This window comes from Haemaphysalis longicornis, unplaced genomic scaffold (assembly GCF_048455015.1).
Source record: "Haemaphysalis longicornis isolate Haplotype H1 unplaced genomic scaffold, Haemaphysalis longicornis Haplotype H1 scaffold_2, whole genome shotgun sequence".
NCBI classification, from domain to species: domain Eukaryota; kingdom Metazoa; phylum Arthropoda; class Arachnida; order Ixodida; family Ixodidae; genus Haemaphysalis; species Haemaphysalis longicornis.
The window spans coordinates 67,091,813-67,111,339 of NW_027526295.1; the positions used below are offsets into that span (position 1 = coordinate 67,091,813).

Consider the following 19,527-nt stretch of genomic DNA (forward strand, 5'->3'; position numbering starts at 1 on the left):
GTACAATTTCCCGGGCTTCTATCATCTCCCGAATGAGCAAGTCCCAACTTTGGTGAGCACCTCGGATTTCTTAATGATTGGATAACATTTGCAATTGCATCAATTTATGCCATGATACCTGTTAAGAGAATTGTTGACATTATTGTGTTTGGTGTAGCTTGGAAGCTAGGTTCTTCACTTTCAATGCAAGCTATGCATCCGTGCCTGCGGGGGCTGCTCTGTTAGGTTGCTGAACAAGGAGACAGTTAGTTTCAATGCTTTTGGGGGTCTTGTCAGAATTAGATGGAAACAGAGTGAAATGCAGATAATACGAAAAAAAGCCTCATGAGGGGCAAGGGGTTCTTTATAATTAGGTAAGATGTATTCACACCCCTGGAAAACCGGAGAGAGGGGTAAGAGCTTTCTGGCAGCCATAAACAAGTTCATTCCCATGATTGCATGGTACCATTTGTATTTGCTAATGCATTTTTTACCAAAAAACTTTGCAAAGTAGATGCTGAGGGCAAGACTCGCGTGAACATCGTCATCTCGAACTGAGAAGGGTAACTTATTGCGCGGTCCAAAAACGCGGTCCTTTTTGGTGGACCGTAGATGATGGCCAGGCTAAGCTGGAACAGCTAGCATATGTGGAAGGAGGAAATAAGGGACAAACAGATCAGTTCATGGTTTTGAGCAAATGCAGTCTCCATGACCCTGTTGATGACCACAGGGTTGTAGATTTCCACTGGCTCCTGCCCTGTGTCACCTGAAGGCACCTTTTGCTCCCAGTTATCTCATACCTGCTGTTAGCTGTTATTTGTTAATGAGGGGATCTTTGTGTTGACCTAATTTCATTTTTTTCTCCTAGCCTAAGCTGGGAAGTCTTCCGGATGAGTTTGTGCCCCCAATCCATGAAACAATTTTCCTATCCCTAAGAGTTATCCCCATCGTTGTTCTATCCATGACCGACCGAAGTTTTTTTTCCAAGTCTCTGCCTTATTTTGAATTTTTGCTTGTATAAGCCGCACCAACAGTTGATGCAGATCTCTAAAAAAAGTAGAGTTGATACGTGAATGTCATTGTGAAGTACAATTTGACTTCAATGTGCGCCACGCCATTGTGCATGAGTCATTGCAGCCGCCATTGTATTTTCCCCCACTGATTTCTAGCCGCCTGGTTGCCACGAGTAAAAAGAAAGCCAACTTTTGCTGCTTAGTCTTGGTCGCAGCATTGTCTTTTTTTTATTGCGAGCGTACTTGCTGTTCCAAGGTCACTAGACGTGGTGTGGAAGTGAGAGCGTCCTGGAGGATCGGATAACAGAGGGGGGGCTGCCCCTGACAGGAAGCGAGACGGGAGCTTGTTACAACTTTGCAGCTGTGGCCAAGTAATCAGCTCAGCATGGCAATACAGTTTTTTGGCTGAATATTTTTTTCTTGGAAAGGGTAGGGGAGGATTGATGCAAGCTCTCACTGGTGAATAAAAACAGTCCCAAAGTTTGGTGGCCACTAGGAGGTTCATTCTTGTATAGTACTGTACATGGTGTAATGGGGTGAAAGCTGAAAGGTTGTAGTTCTCAGTCTGAATATGTGGGGATGTTTTGTTTGTCTCCTTGAGGTGCTGCGTGGACTGCAGTTTATATACATGGGCGAGTTATGTGGGAAAATATGGTTAGTTATTGTCAGGAGGACCCATTGATTGTATACCACCCTTTGTAATGGGTGCACATTCCTTGCCAAGTAGTAGTCCAGTGCTAACAGTGTGATGCCTTGTATTTGCACGAAAATGTGTAACTGGTGAAATTGGGATATCTAATCATTACATCTAATCATAATAAATGTAAATTATTGTAGATAAAAAAGACGTGACCAAGCATAGCAAAATGTCACCCAGTTGGGCTATTCACAGCTACATCAGGCATTTCAGCTATTGGAGATGAATTTGGCAATCATTGTTTATCACCAGAAAGAAAAAAAAATGATACTACTAAACTTTGGAAATTGCAAAAGTCTAATCCATTGCCCTGTGTTCATTAACACAAAAAAGCAAAAAAAAAAAGACTCGGCAAGAAAGATGCCTCCTAAAATCAAGTATCCTTCAACGCCACCAAAAAAACTTGGAGGTTGGCGAAACAAAAAGTGGTTTTATGAATGCTTCCACATTCTTAACGTTCCTCCAGAGTACATGAAGGCATGCTCAGTGGAGCATGCTCGCCTAGAAACAAACGCCAGAGTTTTTTCCAGTATAGCGTGAAACTCTGTTACTATCAGGCATTGTAGGCGCTGTCAGGCAAGATGTAGAGCACAGCGAAGGAAGAAAAAAACTTTACAGTCTCTTCCTGAAGAAAGTTGAGAGGAGGACAAAACCTTTCTGACATCAAAACTGCATCACAAGTGCGTCAAAACCTTCACTGAAAGTCCGTCCAGCCTTCGCCGAAAGTGTGTCCAACCCATCGTCAAACTAAATGGCAAGCGAAGAACGAACCCATGCGACGATTTTTTTGCGCACGGTGTAAACAAATCTACAAATGATCTCAGTGTATACTGATACATTGTTTATGAGGTAAAGGTATGCTGTTGCACTCCTCCTTCATGATCGATGCCTGTATTGTCGTATCTAGAACAGTTCCTTTTTGGCGATTTTCAGGTAACTGCTTTGACACGATGGGAGCTTGGTTTCACGCAAACAAACGCCTCGTGTCCAGTAATCTTACCAGAGCTTTTCGGTCAGCCAACCCTATAAGAAAATGCATTAGTGTTTTTTTTTTTTTTTTTGATTGGACGCCATCAGTCCCACTAAAAAAGCTTTCGCTTCAAAAGGAAACACACTTGAGCAGAGCGCACGCACGTGCAGACATTCCTGAGGCGGGTGGCGCAGCACACAGAACTATCACGTGACCGTCTGCTGGGGGAGTTTCTGCGGCACGAGGCCAGCTGGCGGGACGACCACGACCCGGGCGGGGGCCTGATCCGGCGCGGCATGCAGCGACTCTACACCGCCTCCATGCGCCTGCGCAGCCCCTCCGACGACACGTGAGTGGTGCCCTTCCTTTCGCAGCATAGTCAACCTGTCGCTGCCTGCAATACATAGCTTTGGTTACTTTGATTACCACCCACCTTCCTACATGGCACAGCCGTACCGCTCATGGCCTGCTGTTCACATTGGTTTGCTTCTGACCAGGCCCGTATACCTGCCGTATGTTTGTTACAGCTGGTAGTAATCACTTCATGAAGTGTCCGGTATGGCTCAACAGGCAAGGTTACGTGAGTGGCATTGTCGCTTATGCCAGTTGGCCAGCGTCCAGCAAGCCCAGTGCCCCAACAATTCTGTTAGGCGGCATTGGCCAGCATATATAGTCCGGTACTCACTGCTTCTATGTTTAGGCATGTGTTCATAACTTCCATTGGTTACCCCACTATTCTTACTGTTGTCGAAGAAATATGCTCTAAATTCAAGCACAAATTGCTCGTTCTACAAGTGTATAACCCCTGGTTCATTTGCATTGGGTTTCATTGGCCGCAGGCTATTGCAACGAGTTGCCCATAGTGCGTCATAAGTTCCATGCGGCAAAGTAGCTGGTGTGTTGCATGCCCATGCTCTGTTTTCCTCATTATAAAGCTTATTTTAGTGACGTCCGCCTTAAAAGTAGTGTCAGTGTTATTCTAACAAGCTGACCTTTCGAATGAACCAAGCTTTCGTTTTGTCTTCATTGCCCCTTAAGGTCGAAGTGGAACGCATGATGTAGAGACAGGCTGTTTTGTTCAGGAAAATGATTGTATGTGCATTTTTTTCTGTGTGCATGTGTTTTGTGATGTACAGTGCACTTTTTTAAAATTGGCATTCAGCACTTCTTGAGGCAGTGAGAATGGCAATTAATAAGCAACCCACTAACGGTGTCTTACTGCTGACAGGCTTTGTTCAAAGTGCCTGTTAAACCGTTGGTACAACTGCACCATGAAATTGGAAGCCACTAGCAGTTTGCAGAACACTGCACACTTTCTGAGGTGCGCAGTAACCTTTCTCAGTCCTCTTCTTCTTCTTCTGTTTTTTTTTTTTGCTTGTTTGTTAAAGCCTTGATATTTTGTGGTGAATCACCCACACCATTGGTGGAGTGCTCGGCAGACCTCAATAGGGTGCTTTGCCCGACTACTGAGTGACTACTCTCGATTCCTAGTGCCCCTTTGTTCAGCAGCAGTCATTCTTTTCCATTATCCTGTGCATGTTTCAATAGCTGTTTAATGCGTTTTAATGAGTGAGAGATTTCAATCGGTGAGAGTTGTCAGAGTGGCTGCGGTGTTTTTGGCCCGGCCTGTCGGCTTGACAGGGATTGCTTGACTGGTGGGGAAAAGAAGTGCCTCCAGTGTGGGGAATGTTCCAGAGCATAGGCCTTGCAACCAGTGTGCTGCCTAGCATTGCCTTTTTGGAACCCCACTTTATAATTGATAGGTGCTCATGTGACATTTCTTCTTTTTCTCACTTGTTGCTGTGCTGTTGGTCCAAGCCCTGCAAAACAGTTGCACCTGTATACGAATAATACCTTGAGCACATGTCAACACACAATGAAGGCTTGGTAAGGTGTTCAAACACCAAAATGAGACATCTGAGGACGCGATTCTACACCTTTCACCGCCCCCACAGTCGTCAACACCACTGCAGCCATGAGGGCGTTTTTTTGTAGCCTGGTTTATGCCCGATAATCTGATGGAATTAAAGCTTGGTTTAGCCTTGCAACACATACTCGGTCGCGAGATTCCGTTCTCTTGAGGGCGCAAGCCCAGCATTTCCGGTGCACACCCAGTGACTTACTCCTTCAATACTTTCATGCACCTGCTAAAGGCTCTCCACTGTTCTCCCTCAGTAGCCTGGGGCTAGAATCGTGGGTTTTGGAACAAACACCGGGGATTTGAACCCCCGTGCTGCCGATACTTTTTTAAGACCCCTGATTTTTTTCATTGTAAAATGTTCTCTTAGCTCAATTCTGCACACTAACTTTGTGACATGAGCACCTGCAAGGGCAGCTTGTGCACTGCTACCATGGTAACCAAGCAAAAGTGTCATTCAGTATCTGTGGTACAACATTGATGAGTGCGCCGTTAGGTGTGAGTGCTGCGTTACTGTTATTTTGTCAGTTTGCTGTTTGTGCTGAGGGTTGGTATTTAGCCGAGTGGCCACTCACCATTCAAGGCTAGCGAGAGTGTCGAACCCTGGGTGTGTGCTGATTGGCGTCTCCTTTTTCGTACAGGCCATTCGAAGAAGTGAGGAGGCACAGTGCCGACCTCAAGGTCCACCTGAGCAACTTTCTACAATTGCGAGCGGTGAGTACGCAGCTCTGGCTGTTGTTGCAGGGGTGGCCAGAGCACATTTCACTCGCGTAATGTGAACGAATCGCACAAGGCAGGGCACATAGACACTGCTTACTCTTCACGGTAGTCTTGGGACCGCATGAGATAGAAGAGGGACACCCCGTTCTCTTACGATTGGTTCATACCACTGTATGACCATTGGCATTGTGTGGGGCTCTTGTCGCACCCCAATCTTAGCACGATCTTTGCAAGTCCTGTAGTGAACCACTCCTCCCCCCTGCTTCCCCCCCGTCTTCCCTGTGTACAATGGAACCCCGCTGATACGTCCCCCGGATTTACGACGACTCGCCTCTTACGACGGATCACCGCGGTCCCAGCAAACTCCCTATAGAAACAATGCATTAAAAACCCCGATGATATGACACTCGGGTGCACACGATCCACTTCATGCGACAAACCCTGGCGCAGATAAACCAGCGCTTTTCCCATATTTTACACCACTTCCCGCCTCATACTGACCTTCTTTATTCTTAACCCCCGTTTGACACTGGTTGATTTTCAAAGGTCCGCGGGTTGGCCAGGCCACTTAGTGAACAGATGCAAGCAAGCAGGTGGGTATTCGTGAGTGGGAGTTAACCTGCAACAGCCCCACGCGGCTGCAGTACGCCAACGCACCAACCGCGAGAAGTCGAAGTTAAGGTGGCAGGTAGACCGTACATTTGAAGCTGCCCTTGAGCCGCCGACGAATGCGAAAACACATGCGACGCAGCCCCACGGCGATGACCGAACAGTCGCTTTCCCCACCCGATAGACCCAAGTTTCTTCCTTTCACGACGCTCTTTCTTTCTATATCTCTGCTGTCTGCTTATCAGTTTCTTTCAAAGCCGTGTTGTCCCTCCGCTCTTTTGTTCGCTAGAGTACCTCAATTCACGCACATCCACCGCAGGAGTGGAGCAAAACACAGGAGGCGATAAGTGGAGACACGTACCCGTTGGCACCGCCATTTTCGGTCACTCGCTGGCCGCCGCAGCAAGTCACTGTAGCAAGACCGCGCTATAATTTTCGCCACAACACGATTTACTCGCAAAGGTTCCATAATCTTATCTATTTCGCGTTGCTGGGTTTTGTGGGAAACGCAAAACAGCTATGTGTTGAGCACTATGGCCCAATAGCGATGACACGGGACCGTTCAAAGGGGTCTCCATGCCGTTTTTTGTTCATCTCCGCTTTGTACTATTGTTCGTTTCACTTAACCTTGGCAGTTTTGCCTTATCCCTCTAAATTTGCTCGACCACGTCGGCCTTATATCGCGTAGCGCGCGGCGCTTGGCTGGCTAGATGGACGCCCTAAAGCGGAGGAGGCCACAACATAGGCATTGCTTTTTTTAACTTGGGATTTCAGCTAACGGTTCGCAAATCACGCGAGAACGCGCTAAACATAGTAGTTTAAATAAGTTCAGCCCACCTCTCGTGTGAGACCGTCTACTAGGCCGGCATTTACCCGCACCCCGGTCGTACGACACCCTGATCATACGACGCTTTCTCACAGTCCCTTGAAAGTCGTATTATCGTGGTTCCACTGGACTATGTTTAGTGAGTGTGCGTGGATAACATTAGGGGGCACATTTTGGAGGGTGGGCTCTGTCTTCTTCAAATTGCAGCAGAGGGTTGGCTGCTCCCTTTGAAGGGACATTGAGGTGGACAGCAGGTATTGGGACACGGTATAGCAGGAAAAAACTGCAGTCGAAGTAATTTGCACTCAGACACCAAAGCAAAGAAAGTGAGGCAATTGCAATGTTACAGCGAAGAAGTTCTCAGTACAGTCAATCCCAGATATATCAAACTCCAAGGGAACCGCGAAATAGTTCGTTATATCAATAATTCGAAATGTAAAATAGGCCCACCCGAAGCTTATAGCTTATCTGAAAACTCCGCACATCACTGCCACTTTCTGAGATCGCGACAAGTAATAGCTTCCCAATTTGTTTCTCAAAGCACAGAAAATACAAAACGTGGTGCGACGACCACCGCATTTTATTTAGCATGAAGAAAAACGTCCGTGAGCTTTGCTTGCTTTATCTTCTGGGTCATGAAGTTCACCACATTGTCTTCAAGCTTACTAATGCAATTCAATTTAGAAAGCCCGGCGCCATCCACTGCACCAGCACAGCCACGACTTAGGCTGAATGCTGACGCAAGCTCGGCTGCTGCAGGCAGTTGGGAGCGTCGTCAGGGTCGCTAATAAGGTCCGCTTCATTGGTAATGGAAATCCCCGCCGCGATCGCCGCATTGTTGCGATCCACGGTCCACCATGATCTGCACGTCGTCGTCAACATTTGCAAACTTACGTGCTGTTGCAGCATCTGGAGTGGGGCATGGGAGTGCTGACAGCTCTCTAATTCACACTCAAGGCACTCAACGCCGTCATCTTCTGTGTCCAAATACCTTTCGCCTGAAGCCGCAGCGAAGCCGCTTTCCTGAACCAATTGCAGGAACACGCACCTGACACTCTCCAGAACAACCGGGTTGCACTGCCTTCGCCTTACAATATCTTGCTGCTAAATGTCATGCTCAATCGTGCTGTGGGGAATTTCGAATTTCAAATGCATCCCCAACCAACGACTACTTTTCACTGACCTCCACTCGTTTAATTACAGTGGAATCTCGGTGATACGAATTCGGTTGATACGAATTTCGTTGTGATACGAATTTTCAAAATTCCCCGGCCAAAATGCATTGTACGCAATGTAAAAAAATTCGGATGATCCGTTCGCATTTATCACCCGGTGCGGGTGATACGAACACGCGAGCCGCGAGCAGATGACTGCGGCGTGGACGGGAGGCGGGAGTGTTTGTGCGGCCGTGTGGCCTTGGTCGCACGCAGGCACAAAATCATTAAGCGTGAACTGCATGGAGCGTTTTCTGCTCACGAAAACGCGCCGCGCACACCACAGGCGCGCTGACGCCACCGCGAATACCACCCGCATGCGGCGCGCGGCGCGGTAAGTCGCGGCAACATGGCGGCGTCAACGGCCGCGAAGTAGGGCGGGTGGCTCGACCGACCGCTTCTGACCGCTCTTTAAAGAACAAAAGAAGTTGCTTATGAAGTAAGGGAGCTGATGAGTCCGAAAACGTCACTGTAAAGCATCGTCCGCGCGGCTAAGGAAAGCGCCTATCAAATATCCGCCACCGTGGTAAGCCTAAACATCTCCGGCGGAGCCAGCGGGCTGTCCGGAGCGCTTTCAAACTGCCGCCATGAAGAGCGTACCTCCCCGTTGGCGCAAGTCGGCAGGCTCCTCCCACCACCTCCCACTGCCGCGCGCGTCGCGCGTCATTTTATGAGCGAGGTAAAATCTGACGTGGGGGCGAAATCGTCGACGCGGGCGTCAAAAGAACGCGCGCGCAAACGCCGACGCGCCCGAATGGCATGCGGTTCAGGCTTGAGTTCGTGTGCGCGCGTCGCGTCGGCGATGAGCGCGCGTTCTTTTGACGCCCGCGCTGACGATTCAGCCAATTCAGCCCGGCACCCAGGCGCCAGCCTCTGCCTCGGTTACCGCTAACTGCATTGGGAGGAGCCTCACGACTTGCGCCAATAGGGAGACGCGCGCCTCATTGCGATTGTGGCAATTTCGGAGCGCCAGCAGCAGCTGGCTGGGCCACCTCCGCGATGGATATTTGGCGTAGATGACATTTTATAGTGCTTCTCCCATACTGTCAGCTCCTTTCCCACATGAGCAATTTAATTTACACATTGAGCACCGTTTTAACAAAAGGTTAGAAGCGGTTGCTGAAGCTACCTGCACCTCTTCGCGGCAATAGCCGACGCCATATTGCCGCCGCCTGTCGCATGCGCAGCACATTTCCATTTTTTCTCGTTTTCTAATGCGAATTTTCGGGTGATACGAATATTTTTGCCGCCCCTTGAGATTCGTATGACCGAGATTCCACTGTATGTTCGCCTTTGGCGCTAAATCCAAATTCTTTCGTTCTTTTCGCCACCACGGCTTCAAAGACCTGCCTCCGCGAACAAAACAAACACCTACCACACCGCACCAGTCCCCAGGCCAGCAGAGTCGCCGTTGGGTCACAACGCCTCCCAGCAGTTTCCCCTTCCCCTTTCGCATCAAAAAACACCCTGCGTTCTCGTTGTCATGAGGCTATCCCCATGCTAGTGTATAGGCACCGGTCACTGCTCAGAGGGCGCGACGAATAAAGTACACCCAGCGCCGCCCCGCGGAAGCTTGAGCTAACTCCGGGTCGGTGACAGCCAGACGGCCGGCGCGCGTTCATAGATTCGGCACCTCTGGGTTGTTTGTTTGTGCGATTCTGTGATTGTTTTTGAAAGGTGTCTCGTGCTTGAAAACTGTTCTGGCAAACAGTTTCCCCATGTCTGAAGTGCTTCTGTGCGATTTCCGGACAATTACGGGGCTGAGCTACTACTGTCGGCCTCGCGTGCGCGAGAAGTTAGAGATTGTACGTTCCCGCGCGCGTGTGCGCCGTGAAAGAAATTGATGGAACAGACATCGTTGCGAAGTCCCATTCTCAGCAAGTGTCAGCCGTCTCCGAAGCATCGGATAATTATCGCGCCGAGAATGCTTGCGCCGAGAGGCGAAAACGAAAGCAGACACCGGCGGCCTGCCGAGGGGACCGGGCTCGGATCACGAAGCACTCGAAACCACCACCGCCGCAACGACCGCGGCCGGATGTTTACACCACGAGAGCTTTGGACTCTCGCGTGGTGCGTGTGTGTGCTGTTCGCCCAAGGGAGTCGCCCCACGCCCGAGCAGTGCGTCAGACGTCTTCTTTGAGTGCTCCTCCGTCTATATATGTAATCCCAGTTTTTTCAGTTAATTAAACATCTTTTTAAATTCTCAAACCCCAGTGTTTTCCCACTCAATATGAGCCACGATCAAGCTGACACAAGGGAAGGTTATTTACAGCGCCAATTCAGGTCAGTAGCCAGCGTATACCACGGCGCTCCACGACAGAAGCGTGTCTGTGTTATTGTTTCCTCCGTTCGCCCAACCACACTACAGTTACTTTTTCGGTTGCCCTTCTTCAGCTCGGTTGGTGTTGTCACTGATTAAAAACGGATTCCAAACGTTATTAGCTTATGACAAAGTAAGCGCAGTTCACACAGTTGGAAATCTGCTGTGGAGCTGCGGTTGTCTTTACGAAGAGTTCGTTTAGTTTCGGCTTGTATCTTGTGTGTAATATTAGAGTCGTATAAACGGCTAATTGTGATACAGTTTGTTCAGGCCGTTCAGAATTCTCCAAAAAAAGTATTTCCTCCTCCTCCCCATCCTCTGCTTAAACAATAGCAACCTCAACTTTCAGAGTACGCAAAACGCATTAAAGAAGTCAGCGCGAGTGAATGCAACCTTGCCTTTGATAGCTTTCCACGCTCTCGCTTGGAATGCGTGGTTGAACTCTGTACACTTCAGGAAACAAAGTGGGATGCGTACTGACCGTCTTGACATTGCTTTTGGCATCACCCGCGAAGTGCTGTGAACATATTCTTGTGCCGCCTTTCGGCATCCATTCGGTGCTGTGAATGTCGCTAAAAAAAGGTTACTGCTGATAAAACAATAGTGGGGGAAGCCGTAATGCCTGGTGTTATGCAAATACTACGACGGCATGCGATTCATCGCAGCGCGCGATGTGTATGGAACACTGAAAGCAAACATTTTAGTTTTACGGCCCTTCGTGTCTGCGCTGCGCATAAACAGTCATCTTACTCATAATACTCCTTCCACTGACAAAAAATGTCATGGCTTTCTTACTGCTAAAATCCATTTCTTGCGACGCTGCCCGAGAAACCTGTACAGAACGATGGCAGGCTGCCTTCCGCGATTGTGGCAGTACTTCACGCAGCAGTAGCGGTGTGGCCACTAATTCTTTCCTGCAGCATTTTGATCCTTTCGGACACTGCAACTTGCAATTATAACTATGTTTCTTAAAAAACTTCCGCCACACAACGTCGAACCGCACGCAGCGCGCGTGTTTTTACGTGCGCTGAACGGCCGGTCGCGACATCCACCGACCCGGAGTTGCTAAGCGGCGGCGAGAGATGGCGCTGCAGTCGCGCGCAAACTTCACTGTCCGGTGCCTATACGCCTCGAGCGCGGCCTGTAGGGGCGCCACTGAAATCCCCCTAGCGGCCCGTTTCGAAAGCAGGCGCGGGAGTCCCCGGCCCGCTCCCCCCTGTCACCGTTGCTTTTGGCGCTCGTTCAAGACAGCGATTTACCATTTGTCCGCGTTCGAAATACCGAATAACGTGGAGCAGGCACTCTGTTTGCAAGCCTGGTGTGTTCCGAGAGTATAAACGTTTATGACGCGATCTTAGAAAGATCTATATGAGCGCCGGGCGTGTGTCACAGGCCGGCGTCCCGAAGCCAGCATTTGCATGCAGCTGATTGCAATTCCGCTGCCCTGAAATTTAGTGGCAGTGTCTCCGTAAGTAGTGTTTCCTCCGATGGTCATGTTGCGGCCATACACACTATGATGTAAATCGACTTTGTGCACTACAAAATCCAGCGGATCACTCATACCTGACAGCACGCAAGTTACGCCTGCCAATATCACATATCAGATATTGGTCAGTGCGGCACAAATTTCGCAAACATTGTACCAAAGAAGTACGATGGATAATGCAAAATTACACTCCGGAGTCAGTACACGGCGACAAATTTAGTGCTGGGTCGTCTTGTCCCGAGGTGAGCGCTCGCTAAGATTCATCTGTTACATTTATCCTCCACGAGAAGCGCGAAGATGGGCTTATAGAGTAATCCGCGTCCGTGACCAAACTCTTCTTCGAAACATCGTCGTATGACACAGGGAGACTGCAGAATCTAGCATAAACCGAAATCAGAGACCCTTATCAGATACGACACTCTTCCAACGAGCCCGTGTGTACGAGATTTCGGCGCACGTTAAGTATCTCCAGGTGGTCAAAATTAATCCGGAGACCTCCACTACGGCGTGCCTCATCGTCTCCGTTGCGTCGGCGCGTTAAACCCTGCAATGAATCAATCAACTCTTTCAATGACACCTCGTATTTCTTGTGAACTGCTTACCCTGTATTCTTCAAAAAATGCGTCCGCCGAATGATCAGCCGTTCGTTGAAGGTGAAAAACAAACGAAAAGTGAACACGCAGCTTGTGTGTGTGTTTAATAAAACGTTCATTTGTTGATTTCGCTCCGCATTTGTAAACATCGACAGTTGAGCGTCCTCCTCCTCACCCCCCCCCCCATGTCTAGCGAAATATCAGTGCATTTCGCATCTAGTTGGTCTGGTGAATACTACCTTGCTCAAACAAACGTCTTTAGCATTTCAGAAGCTGCACTCGGTTTTTTTTATTCCCGTACGACTATTCTATTTATTCCTGACCTGCAGACCTTTAATTATCCCGTGGTTTCATTAACATATACCTTGGTTCTTACCATAAGGCATGAGTGGGCACATATCTGACAATGCACAGCCTTTGAGTGTACTTAACATTTTCGCGTGGCTTATATTCCCATAACAGGCACAAGTTTTTGTACGCTATTGGGTTATCACATCCCCGAAACATATTTTTCTCCGACGTACATATTCGAAGCAAAGCCGCATTTGTTGTCTGCGCTGCAAAACGAACCAACCTCTTGCAGTGCCAATATCAGGTCCAAACGAGGTGACAATAAATAGAATTCACTTGTGCTGACGTGTTCGAAAATGACAGCGGTGATATGCTGCTGCCGTCGCCGACGCCCGCAAGAGCGGCCAAGAAGCGCGCGGAACCGCCTCCCCGGGTAGCTCTTGTTGGCGTTCGAGCGCTCTACCAAGACGCAGCTGTTTTTTTTAAGCGCCCTAAACGTGCAGTTAGCTTACAGACGTCACCTTAACAAGTTGTTTAGTGCGCGGAAAGGCAAAGAGAAGCGAAAGAGAACCAAAACACTGCATGACCACCTATCAGCCACGCAGCGCTAATCCCGCAAACGCCGCGGAGAAGCGGCGGCAGGCGGCGCAGCGATCGCGAATCTCGAGGCGTATTGAGCAGGTTGAGTAGTTATTTAAGGTATAGAGTTTCTTAGTAAGTATTAAAGGCCTCCCAAGTGTAATGCACGAAAGTTGTCATCATCACCCGACTCTTCATCAGGAGAAGCGCACTTGCAGGAGCACTTGCGGCGGGGTGTTCGATATATGGAATGGTACAGCGAACAAAAGTCCATGCACGCGTACAAAAGTGCTATACTTTTGTGTGGGATTTCCAAGGGGATGTCTGAGCTGCTTGATATGAGCAATAATTCGATATGTCCTTGATATGTCCTTGTTTGATATAGACGGGATCGACTGTAAGTGTCGCCAGGCTTTGGCCTTCAAAGCATGTAAGACTTAGGTGCTCCGAGGAATTCATTTGGGAAAAAGTTCTGGAAGGGATCTGTGAGAGGGTGCCTTTTAGATGTGGCCTCATTGGTTAAACATTTGTGCCTCTTGTTTTCCCGCAACTGGCCTAATTTGGAACCGCTTCTAGTTTGTAATGAAGTTCACTTTGCTTTTGCGCAAGTGTGGCCTGCATATGGACACATGCTTCACATGGGCTCAATTCCACATACTGGCTGCTGTGCCACATATCGTGCTTTCTGGGCTGGTATCAAATTAGAATTCAGCTTTTCAGACATTTTATTTGTTTAAGTTGTTTGTTTGTTTTAATAACGCAAGGACCTCTGTGAGTTGAGTGTCGCAATAACCCATTCATTCTATCACTACTACTCAGTGTAGTTCGCAGTTCAGTAGCGTGGTGAGACTCAGCAGTGTCAATTGTCTCCTAACTGGCAGATGTAATGTGCTTTATATTACAGAATACACATTTCAACGCATCTTAGGGCCACTTGGCTGTATCTCCTGTGTTGCATGTTAAAACTGCTGGGAAGCAGAGATGCTGCATCAATTTGACCATGTTTGTCCGAAACACACCTTAGGCTTTTCCCAGAGCTACCGCTTGCGCACAAAGAGGGTTCTTGCTGAATTGCTTCCAAGCTGCGGCCAGCAACATTGCAACGTCCCTCAACCTGGCTGTAGTAACCACGCTCTTCTCAAATTCGGTTTCAAAATTGCAGATTCTGGCTGGTTGCTTGCTGCGGGCGTGCCCGTATTTTGAGCTGTCATATTTGGTACCTCGCAGTCTTTTTAGGCTGATCATGCGGAAATAGGGTTTTCAAGAGGCCAAAATTTTCACTTGCAGATGGCATTAAGCATTAAGCTAGTGAAGCTATCCATTCAGGTTTTCAACATTTGCACACTGCCATACTATCTCTGGCAATGAACGAGATGAAACTGGAAGCTGGCAACTGTGAAAAGCAGTTACACAGCTGCCTTAGTTAGCCTTAGTCACCTTACAATGTTGTGTATTGTAACATGAGTTAGTCGTTTCCTATTGTAACGTTCAGCAACAATTATCAGTTTATTCCAAACTATGCTACCGCCCCACAGTCGGCTCAGTTTTCAAGGCGTGCGTACAACTTCGTGGTACAAGAACTGTTGTAGCATCATCATCATCACTGCCACTGCACCGCCTGGCATCATGATCACCTTCACTCAACCGTCGTCATTATCCCACGTGCTGGTCTCGGAAGAGGCCAGCATGTGGGATACTAAATACTAAAAATACTAAATCAGGCACCCGTTGCCGAAAGACGTCTGGTGCCGTCTCCCTCCTGCCTGGCATGCGCTCTACAACTGTTGTCTCCCCTTCACATGGGTGCGCAGCGGCTGGCGGACGCAACACTGGACTTCCACGGCCAGCACCAGGTGTACGGGCAGGTGCTGAGCGAGCTGAGCCGGTGGGACGGTCCCGGCGGTCGTGGGGACCGCCTGCAGGCGGCCGGCCAGTTCATGGACCGGCTGTCCCAGGCTGCCCTGCCCTTCCTCGAGGAGCAGGAGGAGGCCGCCGACTGCTTCAAGGAGTACCTGGCGTACGCCGACTCCATCCTGTACGTACCCGCCCTCTCTCGCTCTCTTACGCCGCTGCTCGGGCTTGTGCTGGCCGACTCGGTGCCATATCAGGGGAAATCTGGTGCCGTGTCAAGGCGAGCCTCTGCATTTTTTGTGTACACGTCTCTTATGGTTTCAGAAGCAAAGTAGGTTTTCTCCACGACGAAGCCACCTTTTAGCGAGCGTGCCGTCATGGGCAGCGAAGAAACGTTCCATTGCTGCTTGGTATGGCTCGTGAACAGGCTGAAAAGATGCATGTAGCTGAAAAAAAAACAATACGATTGTTAAAGATCATTTTAAGTTGCTTTATCAATGGAAAAGTGTTGCACAGAAAAACTTATTTGTCAGGGGTCATTGAAATGCTTCATGCAAGATGAACAAGGGAAAAAAAGTTGTACCCGTTTTTGTTGATTTTTGGGGTTCAGGAGGAAAAAAAGCCATGTAGCTAGCCATGCCAAGCAGGGGAGAAAAGTTGCGAGTTTCAATAGTGGCGCCCACGATGGAGTGCAATTGCAGCGACAGGGTTCCCTCTACCATAAGTGTGAAACGCTACGGTTTGTGCCACCGCAGCAAGTGGGACCCACTTTTTCGGAGTTCAAGACACTGTGGCACCTACCAAAGTGGAAACGACTGCATGCTCGTTCTGTCAGTGCGAATTTGAAACAGTAGGTACATTAGGTAATGCACAAAGGAGTTGGAAGAAACCAAAGCAAGAAAAGAGATTTTAAAAAATTATGAAATTTGTGTGGAAGGGCAAACACTGAATTTGAGGTTTGAAAGGAATAGCAGTTTGAATAATTTCAAATCAACTACTGTACATGACATATTACAAAAAAAAGTCTGCAAATTAACCATGACCCAACTAATGTACAGCACTGTCCACTGTTAGAGGGAACAAAAAAGCAAGCTTTGGAGTGTCTCTCAAAGCTGATGTGCAGGTCTACAGAAAGCAGAAGGGTGGGCCTCAAAAATTTGGCCCTCATGACCAGAGACACTCAATGCACTGGCATATGGGCTTTGTGGTGTATTTCACAAGTGTAGCAAATCCGGTATTCTTTTTTAAAAGTGGGCCACACTGTACAGTTTTCTTAAGAACTAAAGTTCACATAGGCACAGTACATTGGGAAGTCAGAAACTATTATACCATTGGATATTTATTCAGAATTCACGCACGGCTTCCTTTTATGACATCCACGAGTTTTCATGGAAAAGTACCTGTTGCTCCACATGGCAGTAGCTCCCTCCGGTTGCTAACAGCATTTCCTGGTGTTGAAAAAGACCCCTCGCTCCTCGCTTATGCGGCAGGAATCGAGAGGTACTTTGGTGTCACTTCAGCCAGTTCTGGGCACAGCGACAACTCCAAAGAGTTTGCTGACCATGGGGGCACAGGGGCACCCAAGTAGTCTGCCACTTAGCAAGGAACACTTCCATGTGCATTCTTTTGCACTCCGTCAGGGCTTAGGGAAGAAAAAACAGCCCACAGCATGTCAGCTGGAGCCTTATCCACGTCTGGGTAGGCAGATGTCTGGGCAGTATCTTCCCGGGCTTGCACGAGCTCATTCATTCCAGCTGCAAATGGGGCATTGGTCCACTTCCTTTTTTTTTTTTGCTCTCTTTAGTGTAGCAAATGTCCTTGTAGCAAGGTTCAACAAGCATGGCATTTGCTGGTACACGTGTTACTTTTAGGCCAAGGAATGTTGTTGCGAGATGGCACTGAAGGCTCTGCAAATGCTGCCACTTCATCACCATCTGATGCACGCTGATTAACGAGAGGTGTCTCTTGGGAAATTGTACTATAGCGGTCTGCGCGCAGCTCGGTCTTTGCTTGGTCCAGGGGCTGCAACACTTTTGCAGCTGCAGCCAGTAATTCCCATTCTCCGTAGCTCAAGTTGTCCGCTTCAAACTGGCCAAGTTCAAGTGAAGTTGGTGTGCAGATTTGGACGAGTCTTGCCATCATGCATGCTCACTGTTCCACCATGCAGGGTTGTCTGGTTAAGCCATGTGCATGTCCTTACGGAGGTCCAGGAGCTGTGCCCACGCACTTCTCTTGTAGCAACCCCTAATTTCTCAAGTCTTTGCACGAAAAACCTGCCACTTCCCTTTTGGCATCATTTATGCAGGGCTGCAATGTACCGTATTTGCATGAATAGTATAACACGAATTTTTTCCCTGCAATTTGTGCCTCCAAAATGCCCCTTGTTTTATATTCGGGCTCACACATAGCATGAGCTTTTATTCTCACCTTTCTTTCTTCAAATATTTTCGTCCCTTGCACGCGCCTCATACTATTATGCCCGAAATAAGAGACACGAACCCACTGCTCTACCCTCGAATTTTTGTTGCCGAGAGCTCGCTGCTCTTGGCGTCAACTTCGGTGCCAGCTTCTTCCGAGAACACCGTTGGCTACGTTGGTGGTGGTCACATAACCAGGTGGTCTGGTTCACAGGAGAGAGCTAACGCGCGCGGCGCAACATTGGCTCCTCATTGTACTTTGTTTTGTTTGTGCTCGCTTCTGCCTTCTTCACCGCTGCATTGAACAGGCAAAATCAGTACATAGCCGCATTTAAGAAACAGGCAATCCTGCTCGAAGAGCAGGGAAATTCAAGCGCGGTGCGGCATCTCAGACTAAGCGAGGCAACCATTTCAGGTTGTAGCTGTTGCCAGGCCTCGATGTCCATCCATGCGTTGAGCGATGCACTCGGCACCACTATCGTTTAATACGTCATGAACACGCTTTTTCAGTTAATCTTGTTTGGTCGTATGATCACATCTTTCAAGCCGCACCGACTCGTAAAGTGTTCCTTGGACCCAAGAATGGCCACTACCGTAAACTTAGAGAATGACCTGGCAGAATTTGTCCATGAACGTTGCGGCCAGTTGTTGCCTGTAAATTCTGAGCTTGTGCAACTCAAAGCCAGAGCGCTTGCATGTGAGGCTGGTGGGCCTCGCGACATCTTCGCATTACTTCACGTAATAATCATGATATATATTGTTTTCATTTTCGTAACTGCCAAAAGTGCCCCCCTCGTGTTATATTTGAGGTCACGTTATTTACATGCAAATACATTATATTTGCAAAAACAGTGAAGTCCCGTCCAGTTGCATTTAGCAACCACTGAAATGAAATTCCTGCCGTTGCCAGTAATGACAAAAATTGGCATAGTATTATCGGCCAGGCTTGAATCTTCAAACCATGTCTCAGAGAAGCTGGGCTGGGCTATGTTTTCTCCAGTGTGTTCCTGTGGCATCAGTTTGCAGCTGATGGCGTACACATGCTGTGTAAGGTCATGATCCGTCTTGTGGGCCATAGCACACACATAGCTGTTGCCAGGCCTCGATGTCCACCCATGTGTTGAGCGACGCACTCAGCACCACTGCCGTTAAATACGTCAGAAACACGCTTCTTCAGTTAATCTTGTTTGGTCATGTGCAAATCACACAGCACATCATGTCAATGAAGCAGTCACTGTTCTTCAACCATGCTGTACAGTTACAGGCCACGGGCAATGAATGCACCTATCTTGTTGGTCATTTCCTGTGCTATTGCCGATGACAGTTGAAGTTGTGGCTAAAACAAACTGGTTACGGCTGGCTGCGCGATAGCCCCTTTAGTTCACTTTTTTTTTTGCAGCAAGCTATAACGTTTATGCGCTCCTGCATGTTCTTTGTACTTGTTTCAATGACATTTAAAATGCGTGACGGGCATTGTCATCCGAGTAGGGGTCTTCGAAACACGTTTATTTCCAGTTCAACATGATAGTTGAAAAAACTGCTTGAATCCATAGCCAAAGGCTAGTTTCTGTGTCTCACACCTTGCTTTGCCTTCTGCACAGTTGTCTGTAAAATACTCCGTAGAATCACGATTAAAATTGAGTACAGTAAGTGTGTACAAGGAGTGTTCTTGTGTTTTAACGAGTTGCCCCCAATATCACTACTCCCAGGGCCGTGTGCAAACACCAAGAGGTTCTTCACTATGAGCTAGAGAAGAAGAAAAGCCTGTACGCTGCCAAGGAAGCACAGCGATCAGAGATGGTGAGTGTCACACAGAGTGCATGGCAGAAAATAGCACTTCATGCACTCGTTGATGCAGCAGGTACTGCTGTGCTTGATCGAATCATTAACTTGATGCAACATCATGCAAAAGATCAAATGTGTCTCAGAGTAATGAACGTGCCAATTTCAATTCATCCTGCCTTTGATTAGTCTAGATAGCTAGGAAAGCAGGGCACAGGGTGACATGGCATAGTTGTCAGGATTGAAGGCATTCTGCTTTATT

The 19,527-nt window shown here is 48.3% G+C and overlaps 1 protein-coding gene across 1 annotated transcript in view; it reads left to right on the forward strand.

Annotated features, from left to right (window-relative positions):
* The window catches only part of LOC144168963 (sorting nexin-4-like), a 38,374-nt gene that overhangs the window by 10,949 nt on the left and 7,898 nt on the right, over positions 1–19,527 (forward strand). Inside the window, exons 5-8 of the mRNA XM_077697965.1 lie at positions 2,830–3,008; positions 5,219–5,291; positions 15,027–15,250; positions 19,193–19,283. Of these exons, the coding sequence (XP_077554091.1) occupies positions 2,830–3,008; positions 5,219–5,291; positions 15,027–15,250; positions 19,193–19,283 (567 nt within the window). The remainder of the gene's footprint in view (positions 1–2,829; positions 3,009–5,218; positions 5,292–15,026; positions 15,251–19,192; positions 19,284–19,527) is intronic.